General features: G+C 40.0%; 1 protein-coding gene across 7 annotated transcripts in view; it reads left to right on the top strand.

Moving 5' to 3' along the window:
* Nucleotides 1-14677, top strand: part of Tps1 (Trehalose-6-phosphate synthase 1) — a 45998-nt gene extending 31321 nt beyond the window's left edge. For all 7 annotated transcript variants that reach the window (XM_076371608.1, XM_076371607.1, XM_076371604.1 and 4 more), the window contains 8 exons: nucleotides 3668-3832; nucleotides 3923-4151; nucleotides 4961-5277; nucleotides 5583-5956; nucleotides 6107-6298; nucleotides 7562-7889; nucleotides 7966-8259; nucleotides 8798-14677. In XM_076371608.1, the coding sequence (XP_076227723.1) occupies nucleotides 3668-3832; nucleotides 3923-4151; nucleotides 4961-5277; nucleotides 5583-5956; nucleotides 6107-6298; nucleotides 7562-7889; nucleotides 7966-8259; nucleotides 8798-9049 (2151 nt within the window). In that variant the 3' untranslated portion in view covers nucleotides 9050-14677. The remainder of the gene's footprint in view (nucleotides 1-3667; nucleotides 3833-3922; nucleotides 4152-4960; nucleotides 5278-5582; nucleotides 5957-6106; nucleotides 6299-7561; nucleotides 7890-7965; nucleotides 8260-8797) is intronic.
* Nucleotides 14678-17337: the final 2660 nt, after the last annotated feature.

The following is a 17337-nucleotide window of genomic DNA, read 5'->3' as shown; positions in this document are numbered from 1 at the left end:
TTATTTTTAAAATCATTTCGAATATTCAATGCTTTGAAGATATCAACAATTGCGAAACAGAAAAACTGAAACCAGTCATTTTGACTGGTACGGTAGTTCTAGTGTTAATTGGGTAGTAAGGGAATTGATGTAAAGTTAAAAGAACATTTGGAAAGTAGTTGTTGGACTGGTTGAGGTAGGTTCAGTGTTTCTAAAGGCCAAGACTTGAAATCTTCATTTTCAGCGTTACTTCTGTTTTTTGTGATCTTGACCTTGGTTGGAGATTACTCTTTTTGAAATTTTAGCTTGGAACTGATGCAAGTTTTAATTTTTGCATACTTTTAATTTTTACTACTAACTGTACAATAAAGTAATTGGCGGTTCGTCAATCACTGATAATAGACATTTTTTATCATTATATATACGCTGTGTGATTGCTCTTTTTGGTACTCCGTGACGCTTCTGATGTGTAATTTGTCTCGAATGCGTTAATACATTGACTATTAGGAGACTTTCGAGCGTTTTGTATAATATTATTCCTTTTTAGTAAATACAAATGGCATTGGAAATAATTGTTCATGATATAATACTTTTTGCGTTGCACTGTTTATCAAAGTTACTAAGTGCACTAGTTGCTAAATATTTTCATACATCATTCACCACTTTATTGTATTACTAGAGAACATTAGTCTTGTGAACTGAATTCATTATTCAATGGAAGGAGACACATTTAAACAAATCGATTAGTGTTCTTAGTAGTTTCAATATCTAATATCTGATTTTAATAGATAAGATGTACAAAGTTAATTATAAATGTACAAAATGTACAATAATAAAATAAGACTGTAAAATTAACTCCACTTCTTTACAGTCTTCGATAGTTATTAATCACTATTATCTTGATTCTTTTAATTGATTATTTTAATTACTCTGTTTACTGACATCTTTTCCCCGATAACCTGTATATAACATACTATGTTTATAAGAAAACAAAATAGTTCCTGATTGTTACTACCATCATTTATTAATAATGATAATTGTAATAAATGAATGTTTGGAAAACCAGATAAGTATCGTCGTGTGCTGTTTCAAGCTATTATATTTCATTTTAATTATCCCACGTCAGGATCGCCGCCCTCGCATGAGAATCCAAACAATAGAAAATTGTTTGATCAATTAATTAACCAACAAATGATTCGATAAATGCCGGGACTGTGACAATTCCCCTTCGCCCCTTTGTTAATCAATCGTTATCCTCCGTGCTTGGTTTGTTTGCTCGCGATGCGGCCTTCTCGATTTGCGATCCCGTGAAAACAGCGTTCCTTCGATCGCTGATTGACGCAAGCGCCGACTAATCGCTAATGAGAGAATTATTAACGTCTCCTCGCGTAGACACAACCATTGAGGGTGGCGGTTCTGACGTATCGTTCGTCGAGAAAGAAACAAAACGTTTCGCGACATGGGAAATTTTAAATGTGAAGTTTAAAATTTTAAATCTGAAATTTCAGTTTCGAAATATAACTAACAAGCAATAAATTGAAATTTTATTCCAGGTATCATTTACATAGGAGAATTATTTCCAATGATATACAATTTCATTTGACATTAAATGCCATTTATGTTTAAGCTGTTGGCAAGTGATCTAAAATGAATCCTTGAGTCAATAAAATCGTACGAAGTGTATGAAATAAATTTTATTCGATCGGAGCTCCATTTCCGAGGAAAAAGAAACACTCGAGATAAATGGTCGAACGCGCGTGATACCGAATACGATTTAGCAATCGTGTCTGACTGTTACCCGTTGCTTCTACTTGCTGTAGAACATCGACTAACAGCACAGCATTATTTCCGTTCGATCGATCTCGCTATCGTCGTGCTGCTCAGAATTTGTATCGAATTATTGCAGAACTTGGAGAATGACATAACGCTGATAATATTCGCAATTGAACTATGATTAGTTCAGCGGATACGGATTTAAAAATCGGCCGTTGCTTTTTTTCGTTGATTAACTTTCGAAAATCAGCTCTCGTTGTTATCGTTGCCCAAGTAACTGTTTGCGCCTGGGTGTTACGACATCAGCTGTTAATGTTTACAAACATCGGGAAGGAGAGGAGTAATCAATAAACGCGGTGACACGAGCGACGATGTTGTGTCGAGTTGTAACGGTATTAGATACGTTTCCCGAGTGAATTTTCATGAAACCAAGCTTCGGATCAGAATATTTTATTTTACATTTTTGATTTCCTTTTATATTGAGAATTTAAATGTCACCGGGAATTATTTTTCTCATTCAATTGTGTAAAATAATAAAATATAATTCTATAAAATAATTCAGTTATAGTTTTCAGAAGAGATAAATGATAAGTTTATACATTTGTACCATAATAAAGAATTACTTTAGTCACTAAATTAAATTACTCAACGTATCACGTTACTGTTTAAAGTGATCGCGTTGCAGGCTCGTTTTTCAAAATCACGAGGAAAGGGGTAAACGTTTATGTAATTTATTTCAGTTTCTATTATTTGGAAAATATACGTTCACTGTGTGGTCGTTGATCAGATTTATCTTCTCGTTTGCCATCCGTTTTTTCAATTTCGTTTCTTTAAATATTATCATTGTCTTGAAATATGCCTTGTAAATATGGTAACGAAGACAAATTCGATTTTATCTCGCTGCAATAATAAATTTTCAAGGAACGTGCTTTTCTCTTGGAACGCTTTCCTCCTTCGATAGAAACTATTCGTTTTACGAACAACAACCGTCCCGGATTTTTTTCTTTTCGTCTGTAACCGTATTTAGGTTTTCGCTATCATTCCACTGCACCGTAATGCATTCACGGTTCAGATTAGATTTCTATTTTTATCGTGTCTTAAGTCGTAGAGATTCGTTCAATTGCTACAAACGACCGGGTGAGCATCGATCGAATGTAGCAAATAACTTGGCAAATGGTAACTCAGCGTCGATGTATCGCTTAGCGTTGGTCGTCCGACACTTTCGTACGTTAATCGTCGCCATTCCTGGAAGCGCATAACGATATATAACGACAAACAGTCCCTTTGCTTTATCTGGGTCATTTCAAATAAAGAAATTCACGGAATCGCGCAAATAAAGTGGCGTTATGAATCAGATTAGTATTTTAACAAATAAAACGGAAGAAATAAAAATATATGATCGACCGTGCTTTGTATGAGAATATTTTTAAAACTAAAATTAAATATTTAATGGAATCATTCAGCCGTAATTAGTTAGTATTGGTTTATTGATATTTATTTTCTATCTCATGCAAATGTCTAAATGGTTTCGATGCAATTATAGGACAATTCTTTCATTAACCTTTGTATTCTCTAGGTACCTTAAGGTACCATTTCTACTATTACTTTTCACCTTTCGTTTTCCTTTGAGCTTTTAATTATCACTAAACATTACAGGTAGAATTCAAGTAGACAATAGCAATTGCACCCGAATGTATTAATAAACAAGTAATTAAAAAATAATAAATAAGCAGTTTAAAAATAAGTAATTCAAAAATAATCAATAAGTAATTTGAAATAAGTAACTCGAAAATGGTAAATGAGTAATTTAGAAATAAATACTTTGAGCGTACAACAACAATGATGGTTAGAACTCAAGTAAACAATAGCCCAGTGTTAGAACATGCTTAAACAAACGGTAATTCTTGTGATGCAGGTAGTCGCGGTGCACGTCGAACCGTCAGTCTTCGACTCGTACTACAACGGTTGTTGCAATGGGACATTTTGGCCGTTATTCCACTCGATGCCAGACAGGGCCACCTTCATCGCTGACCATTGGCGAGCTTACTCGACCGTCAACGAGGAATTCGCCGCGAAAACGGTGAGCCTCATCGAACGATATTGATTTTTAATTCCCACGTTTGGAGCCGTCGAATTTTTGTGCGTAATAAACGGCCGATTTCGTATTCAGGTCGGCGCGCTGGAGCAAATTCACAAGGAGCAGGAAAATCAATCGAACGGCACGCCGTTGGTCTGGGTGCACGACTATCATTTGATGTTGGCCGCGAATTGGATCCGGCAGGCGGCCGACGAGAAGAATCTCAGGTTAAAGTTGGGATTCTTCCTTCACATCCCCTTCCCGCCATGGGACATATTCAGATTGTTCCCATGGGCTGATGAAATCCTTCAGGGAATGCTCGGTTAGTCTGTCTCTATATACTGTGTACTAACATGCGTACGTTCGGCTGTAGGTATGAACATGTTCTAACTCTAAGAATTTAATTATGACTTTATCTCAAATGCATATAATTATGACGAACGAAGAGCAATTTTACACGGTAAAGTTAAACATTGCTAAAGACCTCGGATGTTAAAAGAAACCTATACAAATTTACTTTAAAAAATAGAAATAGCACCTGGTTAATTTAAATTTAGCACTATTCTTTCACGACACTTATAATGTAAAAAGTAATGAGTACATCCGAACGTAGTTATGTTACGACATACTTACACTTTTGCGATCGGAATTGAAGTCGATGGTGGCTGTTGTCAAAGTTGCACCAATTGCTCAAGTTTAATCAAAGATTGAAGATGATACTTCTCTTAATTTAATGTTACTTGTGAGGAGAGTTCAATGGTAACTTGAGCATAAATATAAAAGTTCATTTATAAAATAATTTGAAATTTGATTAAATTAGAATTTATAACGTAATTGTTATTTGCGTCGGCCACTAATCAATGTTCGAATGCTAATGAAGCAAATCAATTATAATTACGTACGTTGATATCTATGATCTAAATGCAACTAATTAACACCGATAGCTCATTAACGGGCACGGTCAGCCGTATAATCTCAATAACCATTTTGAACGAATTGATTTCAAATGACCTTAAGTAATTGACGGTCTGACTGCAGCCAGCCTATTGACAATCAATATCCGACCGGAAATCGTTAATCTGTGTTCAACAGTAGGATCCCAATTTTGATGAAAATGCAATCGCATGTTAGGTTGCGACATGGTCGGTTTTCACATTCAGGACTACTGTCTGAACTTTGTCGACTGCTGCCAGAGAAGGCTCGGCTGTCGAGTCGACCGCAAGAACCTGTTGGTGGAGCACGGTGGCAGAACCGTGCGTGTCAGACCTCTGCCAATCGGTATTCCCTTCGACAGATTCGTTTCGCTGGCCGAGACTGCGAACAAAGTCATGCTGACCAATCAGAAGATTGTACTTGGCGTTGATCGTCTTGATTACACGAAGGGGCTGGTTCACAGGCTGAAAGCTTTCGAGATGCTGCTGGAGAAACATCCAGAACATCGTGAACAGGTAATCAGTGAAATCATTCATCCGTTAAATTTATTAAGCCCTCGATACAGACGACAATTAGATTATCAATTAAAGTTATTTTGACATTAATGTTTGATATAGTTCAGCAAATGGAGTTAGTCACTTCAACCTCTGAGTTGTTGAAATTATAGAAGATGATGAAATTTGAATTGTATGAATTCTTGGATATTAAAGACAATTACACTTGTTACACATATTAAATCAGTTCCTTCTGGATCATCTTGTATAACTAAAGGTTTACTGCAAAAGAATCAATCAACTGATCAGAGAATGTTTCCTTCTAGGTAACCATGCTTCAGATCGCTGTACCTTCACGAACAGACGTGCGCGAGTATCAGGATTTGAAGCTAGAGATGGACCAACTGATCGGACGCATCAACGGTCGCTTCACGACACCTAATTGGTCGCCCATCCGCTACATCTATGGTTGCGTGAGTCAGAACGAGTTGGCAGCCTTCTACAGGGATGCTGCTGTCGCTCTCGTCACGCCCCTCAGGGATGGAATGAATTTGGTAGCGAAGGAATTCGTCGCGTGTCAGATCAACACACCACCCGGTGTGCTGATCGTTTCTCCGTTCGCTGGAGCTGGTGAAATGATGCACGAGGCCTTGATCTGCAACCCTTATGAGATCGATGAAGCTGCAGAAGTTATACACAGGTATTTTGTGAATTTTGATAATGATCCTAGAAGATTTTGCAAGTGGTTTGCACTGAAAGAGTCGCTTACAAAAATTCAAAATAGTAAAATAATTCTTCTTAATTAATTTTAAATGTCTAAGTAATTTACGCTTGCGATTATCGATTTCAGAGCACTTACCATGCCAGAAGATGAGCGCACATTAAGAATGAATCATCTAAGGCGTCGCGAGAGGATCTATGATGTCAATTACTGGATGAAGAGTTTCCTGCAGGTGATGGGTTCGTTGGAAGAACGGGACTCCGTCGGTGCAACGACGATGCAGCCGGTGACGATGGACGACTTCGATGATTATTTGAGCAAGTAGGTATCATTGGAGTTATCTGATGTGCATGACTGGGCCCGACCAGAGCACACGCTTAAACGGGAACCAATAATGTACATTTAAGTACTCTTAAGGTGTTAACAATTTAACACTAAGATATCCTTGTCCAATGATTAATCGCATTTTAATGTTACAAGCAAACTGTATTGATTGAAGCCACGTGCAGGTGGCTTTAGTAAAGTTTGCTTATACACATTATATATTGGGGATGCTTCTAAATATATAATTTTTGTTTAATGAAATAATTCAAATGGAATGCGTATATATATAAAAAGAAAGAAAAAAATGTGTACAATTTAAGTATCCAACTGATTTAATTAAATTAAGCATGAGTTTGGGTACGTCGCAGCGTGGGAAAATATAAATTGTATACTATGGTGCTTCCGATAGTCTCGATGACTAAAATTCTGGCTTGACAAGTGACCATGTTAACTCGTAGGGGGGCATGCTGACCCTATGAGCCTGCAGCGATTTCTGTCGATTCGCGGAAAGGTCTGTTTAGGATAGATCGTATGACACTATATTTAATCCGCTAACCACTGGGATCGCCTTCGAAAATGGATTTAAAGTTCATTATTTTAGAATTCCAGATGAGGAGACTCTGATGACGATAACGCTGTTTAGTATCAAGAGTCAAGAACCCAAAGATGATTTGGTGTCGTTTTTACGCATCAGAATACTGCAGCCTTGGGCTCGACATATGGGATACACGTCGCCCTGCGATAAATACTGAAAGATACTTGCCGCATATTTGCGTGTTCGAAGTTATCGCTTTCTCGCTTGAGCCCGTCTCAAGTTGCACCCGTTATTTGAACTTTAAGCTCATTTTTCGAAGTCATTCCACCTGATTAGGAGATTGGTACAGAAGCACAGTCACCAATGATAGGCAACGCTGCAAGTTCTTAGGGCCGGCATGTCCTCCGAGAGTTTAACACCGTGGTCCTTTTTTTAAATTAACTTTCGCACGTATTCTGTGTCCCTTGGAAGTCCATGTCCTGTCGCCAAAAATTTTCCCAAGAAATTCCCAACGCTCCCAACTGTATCCAATGAGTAACGTGAATGACGGGGATTTAAGAACAAAATTTTGTTGGGTCTTCTTGTCCGTGTCCTGACCGACGCGGCTGGAGGAGAAACTTGTTGAAGCGAAACGCTTTTGGAAGACGGCGGGCCCGCGCGTGCGAATGCGACCTGACTCATGATGAAAGCCGGGTAACGTTCCAGTGATAACACATGTCCCCTAGGTATATCGGCGAGAACCATAAGTTGGCCCTGCTGCTGGACTACGATGGTACCCTAGCGCCTATCGCGACGCATCCAGACCTCGCGATTTTACCTCTGGAGACGAAGAACGTCTTGCAGAGGCTATCTAATATGTCTGACGTGTACATAGCAATTATATCAGGTAGGAACGTGGTCAACGTTAAGTCGATGGTCGGCATAGAAGGTATCACGTATGCTGGTAACCATGGCCTGGAGATTCTGCACCCGGACGGTAGCAAGTTCGTTCATCCGATGCCCGGTGAACTTGAGGGCAAAGTGGCGAACTTGATGCAAACATTGCAGGAGCAGGTGGGTACTCTATTTTTTTTTCTCTTTATAAGCGGCTTCGTCGTATTGATTTACGAATGATCTTTATGGAGCACAGCTATGCAGGGATGGCGCCTGGGTAGAAAACAAGGGCGCGTTGTTGACGTTCCATTATCGTGAGACGCCGATGGAACGTCGTCCAGAGATGATCGAGCAGGCGAAGAAGATCATCCAGGATTCCGGTTTCAAGGCCTGCTCCGCGCACTGTGCTATCGAAGCGAAGCCGCCGGTTGAGTGGAATAAGGGTCACGCATCCATCTATATCCTGCGCACAGCCTTCGGTTTGGATTGGAGCGAGCGAATCAGGATTATCTATGCTGGTGACGACGTGACAGACGAAGACGCAATGAGGGTACGAATTCCATGTGATGTTCTCAAATTGCTCGGACAAACTTGATTGCTTTCATTCACACGATCACATCACCGAAGGAGGATTTAACAGTCTTTGGTCCACAGCACCAGCATTCGAATTACAAACGTAGTAACGCCTTACGACAGATGCAAGTTTGATTTTTTAAACAAAATATATTATATTTTCGTTTAGCTATTCTAGCTCGTCCAGGATCATTCATGATCTTTTCCCAACATATATAAACTCACTTGAGATAGACTGCAGAGTTAGCGAAACGAATATATATATAAATTTTCTTTAAAAGTTCAATAGTCAGAGGAATCTCCGTCTAGACAGGACTACAGGTAGATCCCGTTCTGTCGGTTAATAAACATTTTTAAAATAAATCCATGAGAGGATTAAAATCGGACACCTAGCGTGCTACCTGCTTTATCAATTAACGAACATTTTCGTGATAACTTCATGGGAGTATCGGACATCTAGCGTGCGACCTATCACGAGCTCTACCTATAACATAGAACCATCGCGTATTCCACAGGCGTTGAAGGGTATGGCGGCCACGTTCCGGGTGGCATCGTCGCACATAATACGCACCTCAGCAGAGCGACGTCTGCCGAGCACAGATTCGGTGCTGACCATGCTGAAGTGGGTGGAGAGGCATCTGAGCAGACGTAAGCCGCGCAACAGCACCGAGATCCCGTCGAGGTTCCGTCGAAGCAGCGCTGGCATCACCATGGAAATGTCGTACACGCCGTCGACGAATCCTCCTACGACCACCCTCGAGTCCTAGGTGACGCGGTCACGTCCGTTCTCACCATATCGGCTGTGCACACCTGAAGTGTGCACATATTCTAATATACTCGTAGAGTAAGAGCAAGTAAGCGAGAAGGAGGAACGGGCCGGAAGAGGAACGAAAAGGGAATCTCTTTGGGTGGGTAGCTAACGTCGCGTAAATTCTATCCGAGCGCAGGTATCGCGGGGAATCGCACACGTTGAGGAGGTAAACGGAGTGCAAGTTGCGAACGGGTTCTTCTTTGATCTGTGACGAGCGAGAGCCACTCACTTCCGGGGACCCGTGACGGCGGCAAGAAGCAGACCGAGCAATTTCGCTTTATCCGGTAGGGATAAGAGCCGACGGAAGGGACTGATCTTTCTTGGAACCGAATCAAAATTTTTGTCGACTGTCCAAACGTTCGATGTACCTCCGGTAATCACTTGAATAGCTTTAAAACCGAGGATGCTCGCCGGGAGTCGTCCGCGGACGAATTTTGTTCACGCGACGTCGCTGAAAGTCTCCCTGTAATAAATTCTGTGTTCTTCTCTCTTTTCCCTTTTTTACTCTTGCGTTCTGCTGCCACTCGCCGATTGATGCCCGTAATCGTATTGCTTTGTCTTACGAAGCGACAGGCCCACTTCCGGCGAACGCGTTCGCCGGAAGCTCTAGTACTTAGCTAATAGTTTGTAGGTTCGAGTCGCTCAAATGAACGGAATACGTTCGGTACACGCGTACCGTAGACAACGTTTCCGAGATCGTTTTTCTGTTTCTTTTTTCTTTCTTTTTGTCTTTTGTAGTTTATTCGCGAAGCTGGGAAAACGAGCGGATAACAAACAGTGTTAGCGAATAAGAATTAACGCACCGTATTTTCCTTTGGTTTGTATTTATTGTAACGGTCCGATCGAAATTGATTTTCTGAAAATTTTGTTTCCATAGAGCTCGTACGCGCTTCGGTTCGTTGCTCGAACGTTGCCGAGAGTTTCGTCGGGGTTAGAACCGGGGAGGATGAGTTTCTCTTTTTTCGCGATACATAATTGTTTTCCATTCTCCGTTTCGTACACCTTTCTGCATAACCCCGGTAGAGTTAACTTGTTGTATTTATATTAATCGAACGATAGGCGGATCGACGATAGCGCAGGTAATATATTGTAACGTTAATGTTAATATATACACATATATACGCCGATGTATACGTATATTCGTTGTTAAGATGTGAACATTTATGTTCGATGATCAAAGTCGACCTCTAGTTTCATAGGTTTCCTTTCGTTTTGTAATCGCCGACCGATTGACGAAACTATCATGTAGCGAGCAGTGCCAATTCGACGATCACGGGGCGCGGTATACGCTGATTATTCACGTCGGTTCGACGACACGTGCAAAACGTTTACATCGAACTGCGCGTACGTCAAAATTGAGACACATCCGTGACACGGACACAAACGTAAAGGGTATTGTAACGTGGACACCGCAGTTCTTCGACTTTATTCGAGAACGAAGTATTTGAGACACTCATTCAAACTTGTACTCTGCTCTTCACGACGCAATATTGTCCTAACTTTGTGTCAGAATTTTCTTTTGCATGGAAATAATACGTCACGCAAAATTTACGTGCAATAAACGTCGACGCGTTAGCGCACAATTCGAAATTGACGTCTGAAACAGCTCTTTTATTTTTCTTTAATAATTTCCCAAAAAATACTGTACTCTTCCTTTATTTGCCCTTTTAATGCGACATACGCGGACACGCGAATCCGATTTATACGATAAACACACGTAAACGTAATCATATACATGGAATGAAACACGGACAAATTTTACACTTTTTTCTAAGTAGGGTAAGTCGCCTGTAAGGTTTCATTCCAAGTGTTTATCGCGTTTGTTACGGGACGCGCGCGATAATCTAGAAGTAAACAAAGATTAAGCGATAATCCGAATGTATTCCATGGATCTTTTCAATAATATCTCGATCACGTTTGAAACGCTATCAAAGGTGTATTCGCATTGGTCGGCTTAATGTTGTGTCAATGTGAGATTCAACGTGTATGAAGCGTTGAAGGGAATTTTCCAAGCGGAACAACACTAAAACAGACCAAAAATGGCCGTCCCTCGTGCACACTCGCCCGTTGACGAGCACGGCCCTGCTCCTAAAGGGGGAAAGAATGAAACTTTTATTCAGTGTAAATTTTTCTATGGATCAATTAATCGAATACTGATGTATATACTTGCATAGAGTGACGTAACAATTTTTGCAACGGCCGACGAGCATTCAACGTTACAAACGATCGTTGCATGTTTCTAATGGAGAACAATGGCTACGAGGGCTAGGGAATAGTCGATTAAAACTGTCATCTCTGTCATTATAGATTTGCCTCGAGCTTCATTGTCGCATGCTCATAAGTGTAGAGCATGTGAGTGTACGCGTTATACGCAGTGACTCGCGAATTCCCAAAAACGATAAAAAGTTCTGAATTATGTATAACACTGTTATCTGTAGGTTGTTAAGTAACAAGATCACGTTTCGAGCATGATTAATAGATCTTATATAATACTTTAATGTAAACAGTAATACTTACGCGATATTGGTTCAAATTTTTAGTAACAAAAAAAATGCAATTTATTTGTTTGAATAACAATTAAGATGTCTCTCGATAGAAAAATTCGAGTCACTGTGCGTAACATAGAACATGCGTTCATGAAACCTAAGCATGTTTACATATGTGGAATGGTACGCTCTGAAGTTGTATAATCGAGAGTTTATTGCGGTGCATATATAAGTGTATTTTTACATGTAGAAAAAGAAGCTTTGAACACAATAGGAACGAGATTCTAAATGGGAGAAGAAACGAGAAGATTAATCGTAAACTGCTAACAGATATAATAGAAACGTTAACACGTTCTGTGTCTCCTGGAATTGGAGATTTTCAGTAGCACGTTGAAGTGATTAGAGATTAAACGATAGTTTTTGTACGTACATAGCAGATTTTTGTCTAAAATTGTCTTTAGTAAAGGATTCGATAGAATTTGGAGGTATTTGATTTGTTTGAAATCCAGGAATCCATTAATCAAATGAAACTTAACTAATGTACATTGATCTTTTTGCAGTGTCGAGTGCGCAGTGTTTCGCGCGTTTTTCACGATACATTAAAATACGAGTGACTATTTGCATAATCGAACACATGCTTCCAACATAGGTGGCCTGGGTGGCACAGAACATGTTGAAAATCGATGTAATCATTGTCGGTGACCTGTTTCTATCTGGCACAACTATTTCAACGACTGTACTTGTGACTATAGTATAATATATACGTGTAACCTAATCTAATTAAAAAAAAAAGGAGAAGAAAAAAATAGGTCGAAGTGATTGGAGACACTTTCACGGATCTCTGTCCATCTTTATTATTTTTTTTTTGTTTTGTTAAGATCTCGAAGACAAGAAATATCTTTGTTCTTCTTATCGATTTCGAAATCTTGCGCAACACTTTCAATCCCAATCGATTTTTCCGCGTGCCTTCGATTTCATCCCGAATTTTGATCAATGTTCACCGTACTCCCCCGGTTTTGCTTCTCCCTTCTTGGTTTCGCTGCGCGGTTCGAGTTTAAGATCGTTCACAAAAAGAACGGAAAAGAAAATATCATGAAACAAAGAAGAATACTAAAATTATTCAAGTTCTTAGGATAATAGTGTCCCTTTTCACGGTAACTCGACTCGTGGTAAGAGCTCCTCCCCCGCCCCCATTGCAATCCAATCTCGTATTTTCGTCTCGGTATTTATTAGTCAATTACTGTTATCGCTAGTCAATAAATAAGAAGTGAGTTTATACGGGCGTGCTTGAGAAACGGGAAAACTGGGAACAGTTTGGAGACAGAGGAGGACGATGAGGGAAACTCGGTGAGGGACTACGAGCGACGGGGAATGGGACGCACGTCCAACACGGAAACGAGGAAACTAAGTTTATAAATCCTAGGAAATAACGAAACGATACATATATCCGATGTCATATCTATCGCTGAAAGTATGGAAAAATATAAGTGTGTATATATAAATATATATATGATGTATATGTATAGCGAATACGTATAAGGTAAACCGAGGCGAATCGGATCAATTCAAATTTAACAGCAACACACTAATGCCTAAAACTTACAATCAACACCTTTTTCATGAATTTCTTATTAATAAACATTCAGCTTCGATATCGATAAACAAGATTTTTCAACTTTTACGAATTTTTGTTACTGATATCGCAGCTGAATGTGTTCATTCGAAAAATGTTCATTTTAAGTTTTAATTATTACTTTTTTGCAGATCATTCGGGGATCTAAAGAGAAATTCAAGTTTTTGTAAAAAATTTTTGTTCGATCGAAAGTTGTACGATTTAGTGATAATAAAATCAATTAACACGTTTGTCGCAAATGTAATACCTTTTGAGACTATATCTAGTAGCACTCTTCGCAAAGATTGCATTGAACCCAATCTTTTGATGGTAGAAGAATAAATTTTTCATTGCAATAAATGTAATATTATTCTCTGGATGATCCTGTAATTATGTTATTAATTCATCTGTTCTATTAGTCTTCATTCTTCTTTTAATAGTGTCCCTCTTTGGTCTAGTCTTTAACTTTTGTTGTTTTTCAAATAGTATCATTTTATTGATAGATAATGACAAATGTGAAATTGGTTTTTTTAATTATTCAATAATTGAGTCTTCTTTGTAAGATTGTACAAGGTATGCGATAAATTTCCGGAACTTGGCGTATGGTTAATTCTTTAGAGTTAACTTTTCTGATCCGAATAGTCTCATCTCGAAGGATTTCAAAGTGAATACGATAAATGAACAAAATTCAATATAATGATCTAAAGTACGTTAAACATTGAATTTAGACACATTAGGGACTAATAATAATAAACATATTTGAATTTCCAAGTTTAGCTTGCCATTTCAGATGTGAAATTTTAACTACGTATTTTAGGTTAGCCACAAATTTGTTGTGTTCGCTTCGATTTTAATGCATAGGGTGGCAGACAACGGTTTGAAATAATTGAAGATGTATTGGATCAAGTGTAGAGAAGGTGTATGAAGGAATATGGACGGTCAGCATGCTCATTTCTCTAACAACGTAACAGATATGGCGAATATTCTTATTTTTATCCGTTTCATCCCGTGATCCTATTCACCTCGGTCCACCCTACGTATATTATGTGCACATTAATAGTGTCTTACGATGTGCCTGTTAACGAAGTCCCACGAAATGCTAACAATGTGAAAAGAAAGGAAGAAAACCGAAAAAAAAATGAAGGAACCGCTTACCTACCAGGAGAAACTTGTTAACGAATTTAATCTATGTTTTGTACGAGTATTTAGTTTTTACCTGGATATATACATTACATTACGCGAGACAAATGAACAGTGTATATGTAATACTTATGTGTACGTGCATATACCAGCCATTTGTGTTACACGCCCACGTACAAAAAGAGACACGCAGAGACGCGCAAGATTTTTCAATCAAAGTCGGGGAGAAAAAAATAAACGAAACGCGAAAAACTGCATGAACCGTAGTGACGCAGCTGGCGTGGTTGTAAATGAAAATTAAAAATGGAAACAGAATTGCAAAAATAAACATCGTTTATAAACTGGCGCACAGCTATTTTCTTCTTTTCATTTGATTTTCATGATTGCACCCACCCCTCTCTCCCCAGCGTCCGTCACACGTTTCCGAACGTTGGTAACGCGAAAAAAAAAGAATTGTAACGAAAAAAATTGGTCCATCATGTGCCACTCTTTTTTTCGCGACGAGTAATTGTGTGTCGCCATGGCGAGGCTCATTTTACAGATCTTGATGAACTTTAATGCGGGAACGTCGAACACGATTTCTTCTACTGTGCGCTACGATTTTTTGCGCTGTTTTTTTCCTTCTTGCGTGTGTGTACATTTGTTTCACGGTATCGCGCGTTTACGCTTTACTGTTTGTGTTTTTCTCGGCGTAACCTTTGCTTTCCGGTGTTATCAGGCTGCAATTAAAACTGTTTTGACGGAGATTGCACCGATCCGAATGGAGGCCGATACCGCGAATCGAAGGAGTTGCCGATAATGATAATTAAATCGGTTATCAGCCGGGGACCAGATGCCCCAATGCGCGCAACACAATTCAACGCGATCCTGATACCATTATTTTTAGTACAATTATAGTACCATTCGTATTGGGGAAGAATTTCGTAAAGAGGGGGATCGTTGGAAAACAAAACGACGATATCCTTTAACCGTACGTAATCGGTGTAACGAAATTGATCCGGTGCTTAGAAATTTATAATTAATCGCCTTCTTCAAACTGTGTCTAGATTTAAAATATATAACCTTCTAATAAAATATTTATAACGATAGTAATTCTTAACTATTAACCAATTAGAAGTAAAAGAGATCTTGCCAACGATCTTATTAAAAAGCTGTCGAGAAACTTGTCAACAATGCCGATACATTAAAGAATCGTTTAATTCGCAATATATTAACCCATAATCAACCCCTTGCCACATCAATGGTACATTGCGCGATCAAGTGAAAGACCATTTCACTACAGTCAAGTTTCAAAGTAAACAACTCAATAAGCACAAAGTTTCCCTTCGTTCCGCCAATCACTAATACTAAAATAAATTGTACAACAGATTAATTCGTCATTGTCCATTGTGCAAACTAACCTCTTCTAAGAGCATCCCCAAAATGAAGTCGTGCCAGAGAAGAAACGTTCCATTCCTGGCAGCTTCCTTGAATGCCGCCCCGGCAATGGCACGGCTCGAAACTCAGCCGACGCTGAATATCGTCCGAAATATCCAAATATTTTCATTCGTGCCACCGGCAGAGGGAAACGGGGGAGAGGGCGCGATTTTCACGGTCGTTCGGGGGTATTTCAGGAAGAACGGATGGACACACCGAGGCATTTATTACCGAGAGTGGTTCGATGTGCATGCTTGGAAGAGCCGGTCAATGCCGGCAGTGCCGTATAAAGGGCCGGATTACACGGTGTCCATTTCAGGGTGTACAAGGAACTGGTGTTTGCGGTAAGTCTTCCGTCGCGCTGGAATCCAGGCTGCCGGCCGGCACAGTGCGGCGGGCCCTCGTTCGTGTACGGCTCGGTAGGGGCATTATCTTCGCTGTTTTGCCGATTCAATTGTGTGTGCGAAGAAAGGCGGCGTTTAACAAGAGTTTAATAAAAGGCAAACAGCGGGGTCGCTTCGTTCCCTCTGTCCCGACCTCTTCTTGTCCCTCGGCGAGAGTGATATTCTCGCTTCTTCTCTCTGATCCACGCTTATCCGTTCATCTCACTCTCTCTTTCTTCGACGCTCATCTCTCGATTTCTTTTTCGTTCTTTTCCACTCATCCCCTCCCAGTCTTTCCGTCTATCTGCTTCGTTCGATGGATTTTCTAGCTTTTCGTCTGTCTCGCTCCTCCTATGGTCTTTCTTCCATCTATTTCTTTCCCACTGGTTGCCCCTTGTTCTCTCTTCTTTTATCTGCTTCGTTCGATGGATTTTCTAGCCTGCTGTCTTTCTTACTCACTATAGTCTTTCTATTGTCTATTTCTTTTCCACTCGTTCTTCCTTCCTTCCTCTATCTGCTTCCGATGGATTTTCTAGCTTATTGTCTTTCTCGTTTTTCGTCTATGCTCTTTTCTGTATCTATTTCTTTTCCATCCAATCTCCCTCTCTCTCTCTCTCTCTTTCTCTCTCTCTCTCTGTTTATCTGCTTCGTTCGATGGATTTCGTCTTTCTCTTCGTCCATGATCTTTCTGCCGTCTACGCTTTTCCTCTGAATCTCTTCCTCTCTTTCCGTCTATCCGTTTCGTTCCATGGCTTTTCTAATTTCCCGTCTTCCTCTCTCTATGCCCACCCTCCTTCTCTGCTCTGGCTTGGTCGAAGGGATTATCTAGCCAGGCAAAACACGAGCTCCGGGAAGAGGTAAGAAAGGAAAGAACCGCGAATAGAAAGATTCAGGAAAAAAGGATCGCAGCTGCCACGCACGGGTGGTTCTATCGAAAGGCCCGATTCGTTCTTTCCTTTCCCTCCGTCCACTCCCCTGCCGAATCCATGCGGATAGACGCATTTTCGTTTCTAGCGCGCGCCCGCGCGCGATCGCAGGGTGGTTCTCGGTTTTGTGTACACGCGTGCCTTCCGCTGCGCATACTTTGATTCGTGTTTTGGTAAGGTGTGCGTAGACTTTTCGAACGCTCCACAGTGTATTGGTATTGTGAACTAGTTCTGAAACCGAGTTAGCTCATTTCGCGGAAACACGGAAGCGAGACTTCTCG

This window comes from Nomia melanderi, chromosome 10, assembly GCF_051020985.1.
Source record: "Nomia melanderi isolate GNS246 chromosome 10, iyNomMela1, whole genome shotgun sequence".
Lineage (NCBI taxonomy): Eukaryota > Metazoa > Arthropoda > Insecta > Hymenoptera > Halictidae > Nomia > Nomia melanderi.
Note: the sequence above shows the minus strand (reverse complement) of the source record. Positions and strands in the feature narration are given on the sequence as shown.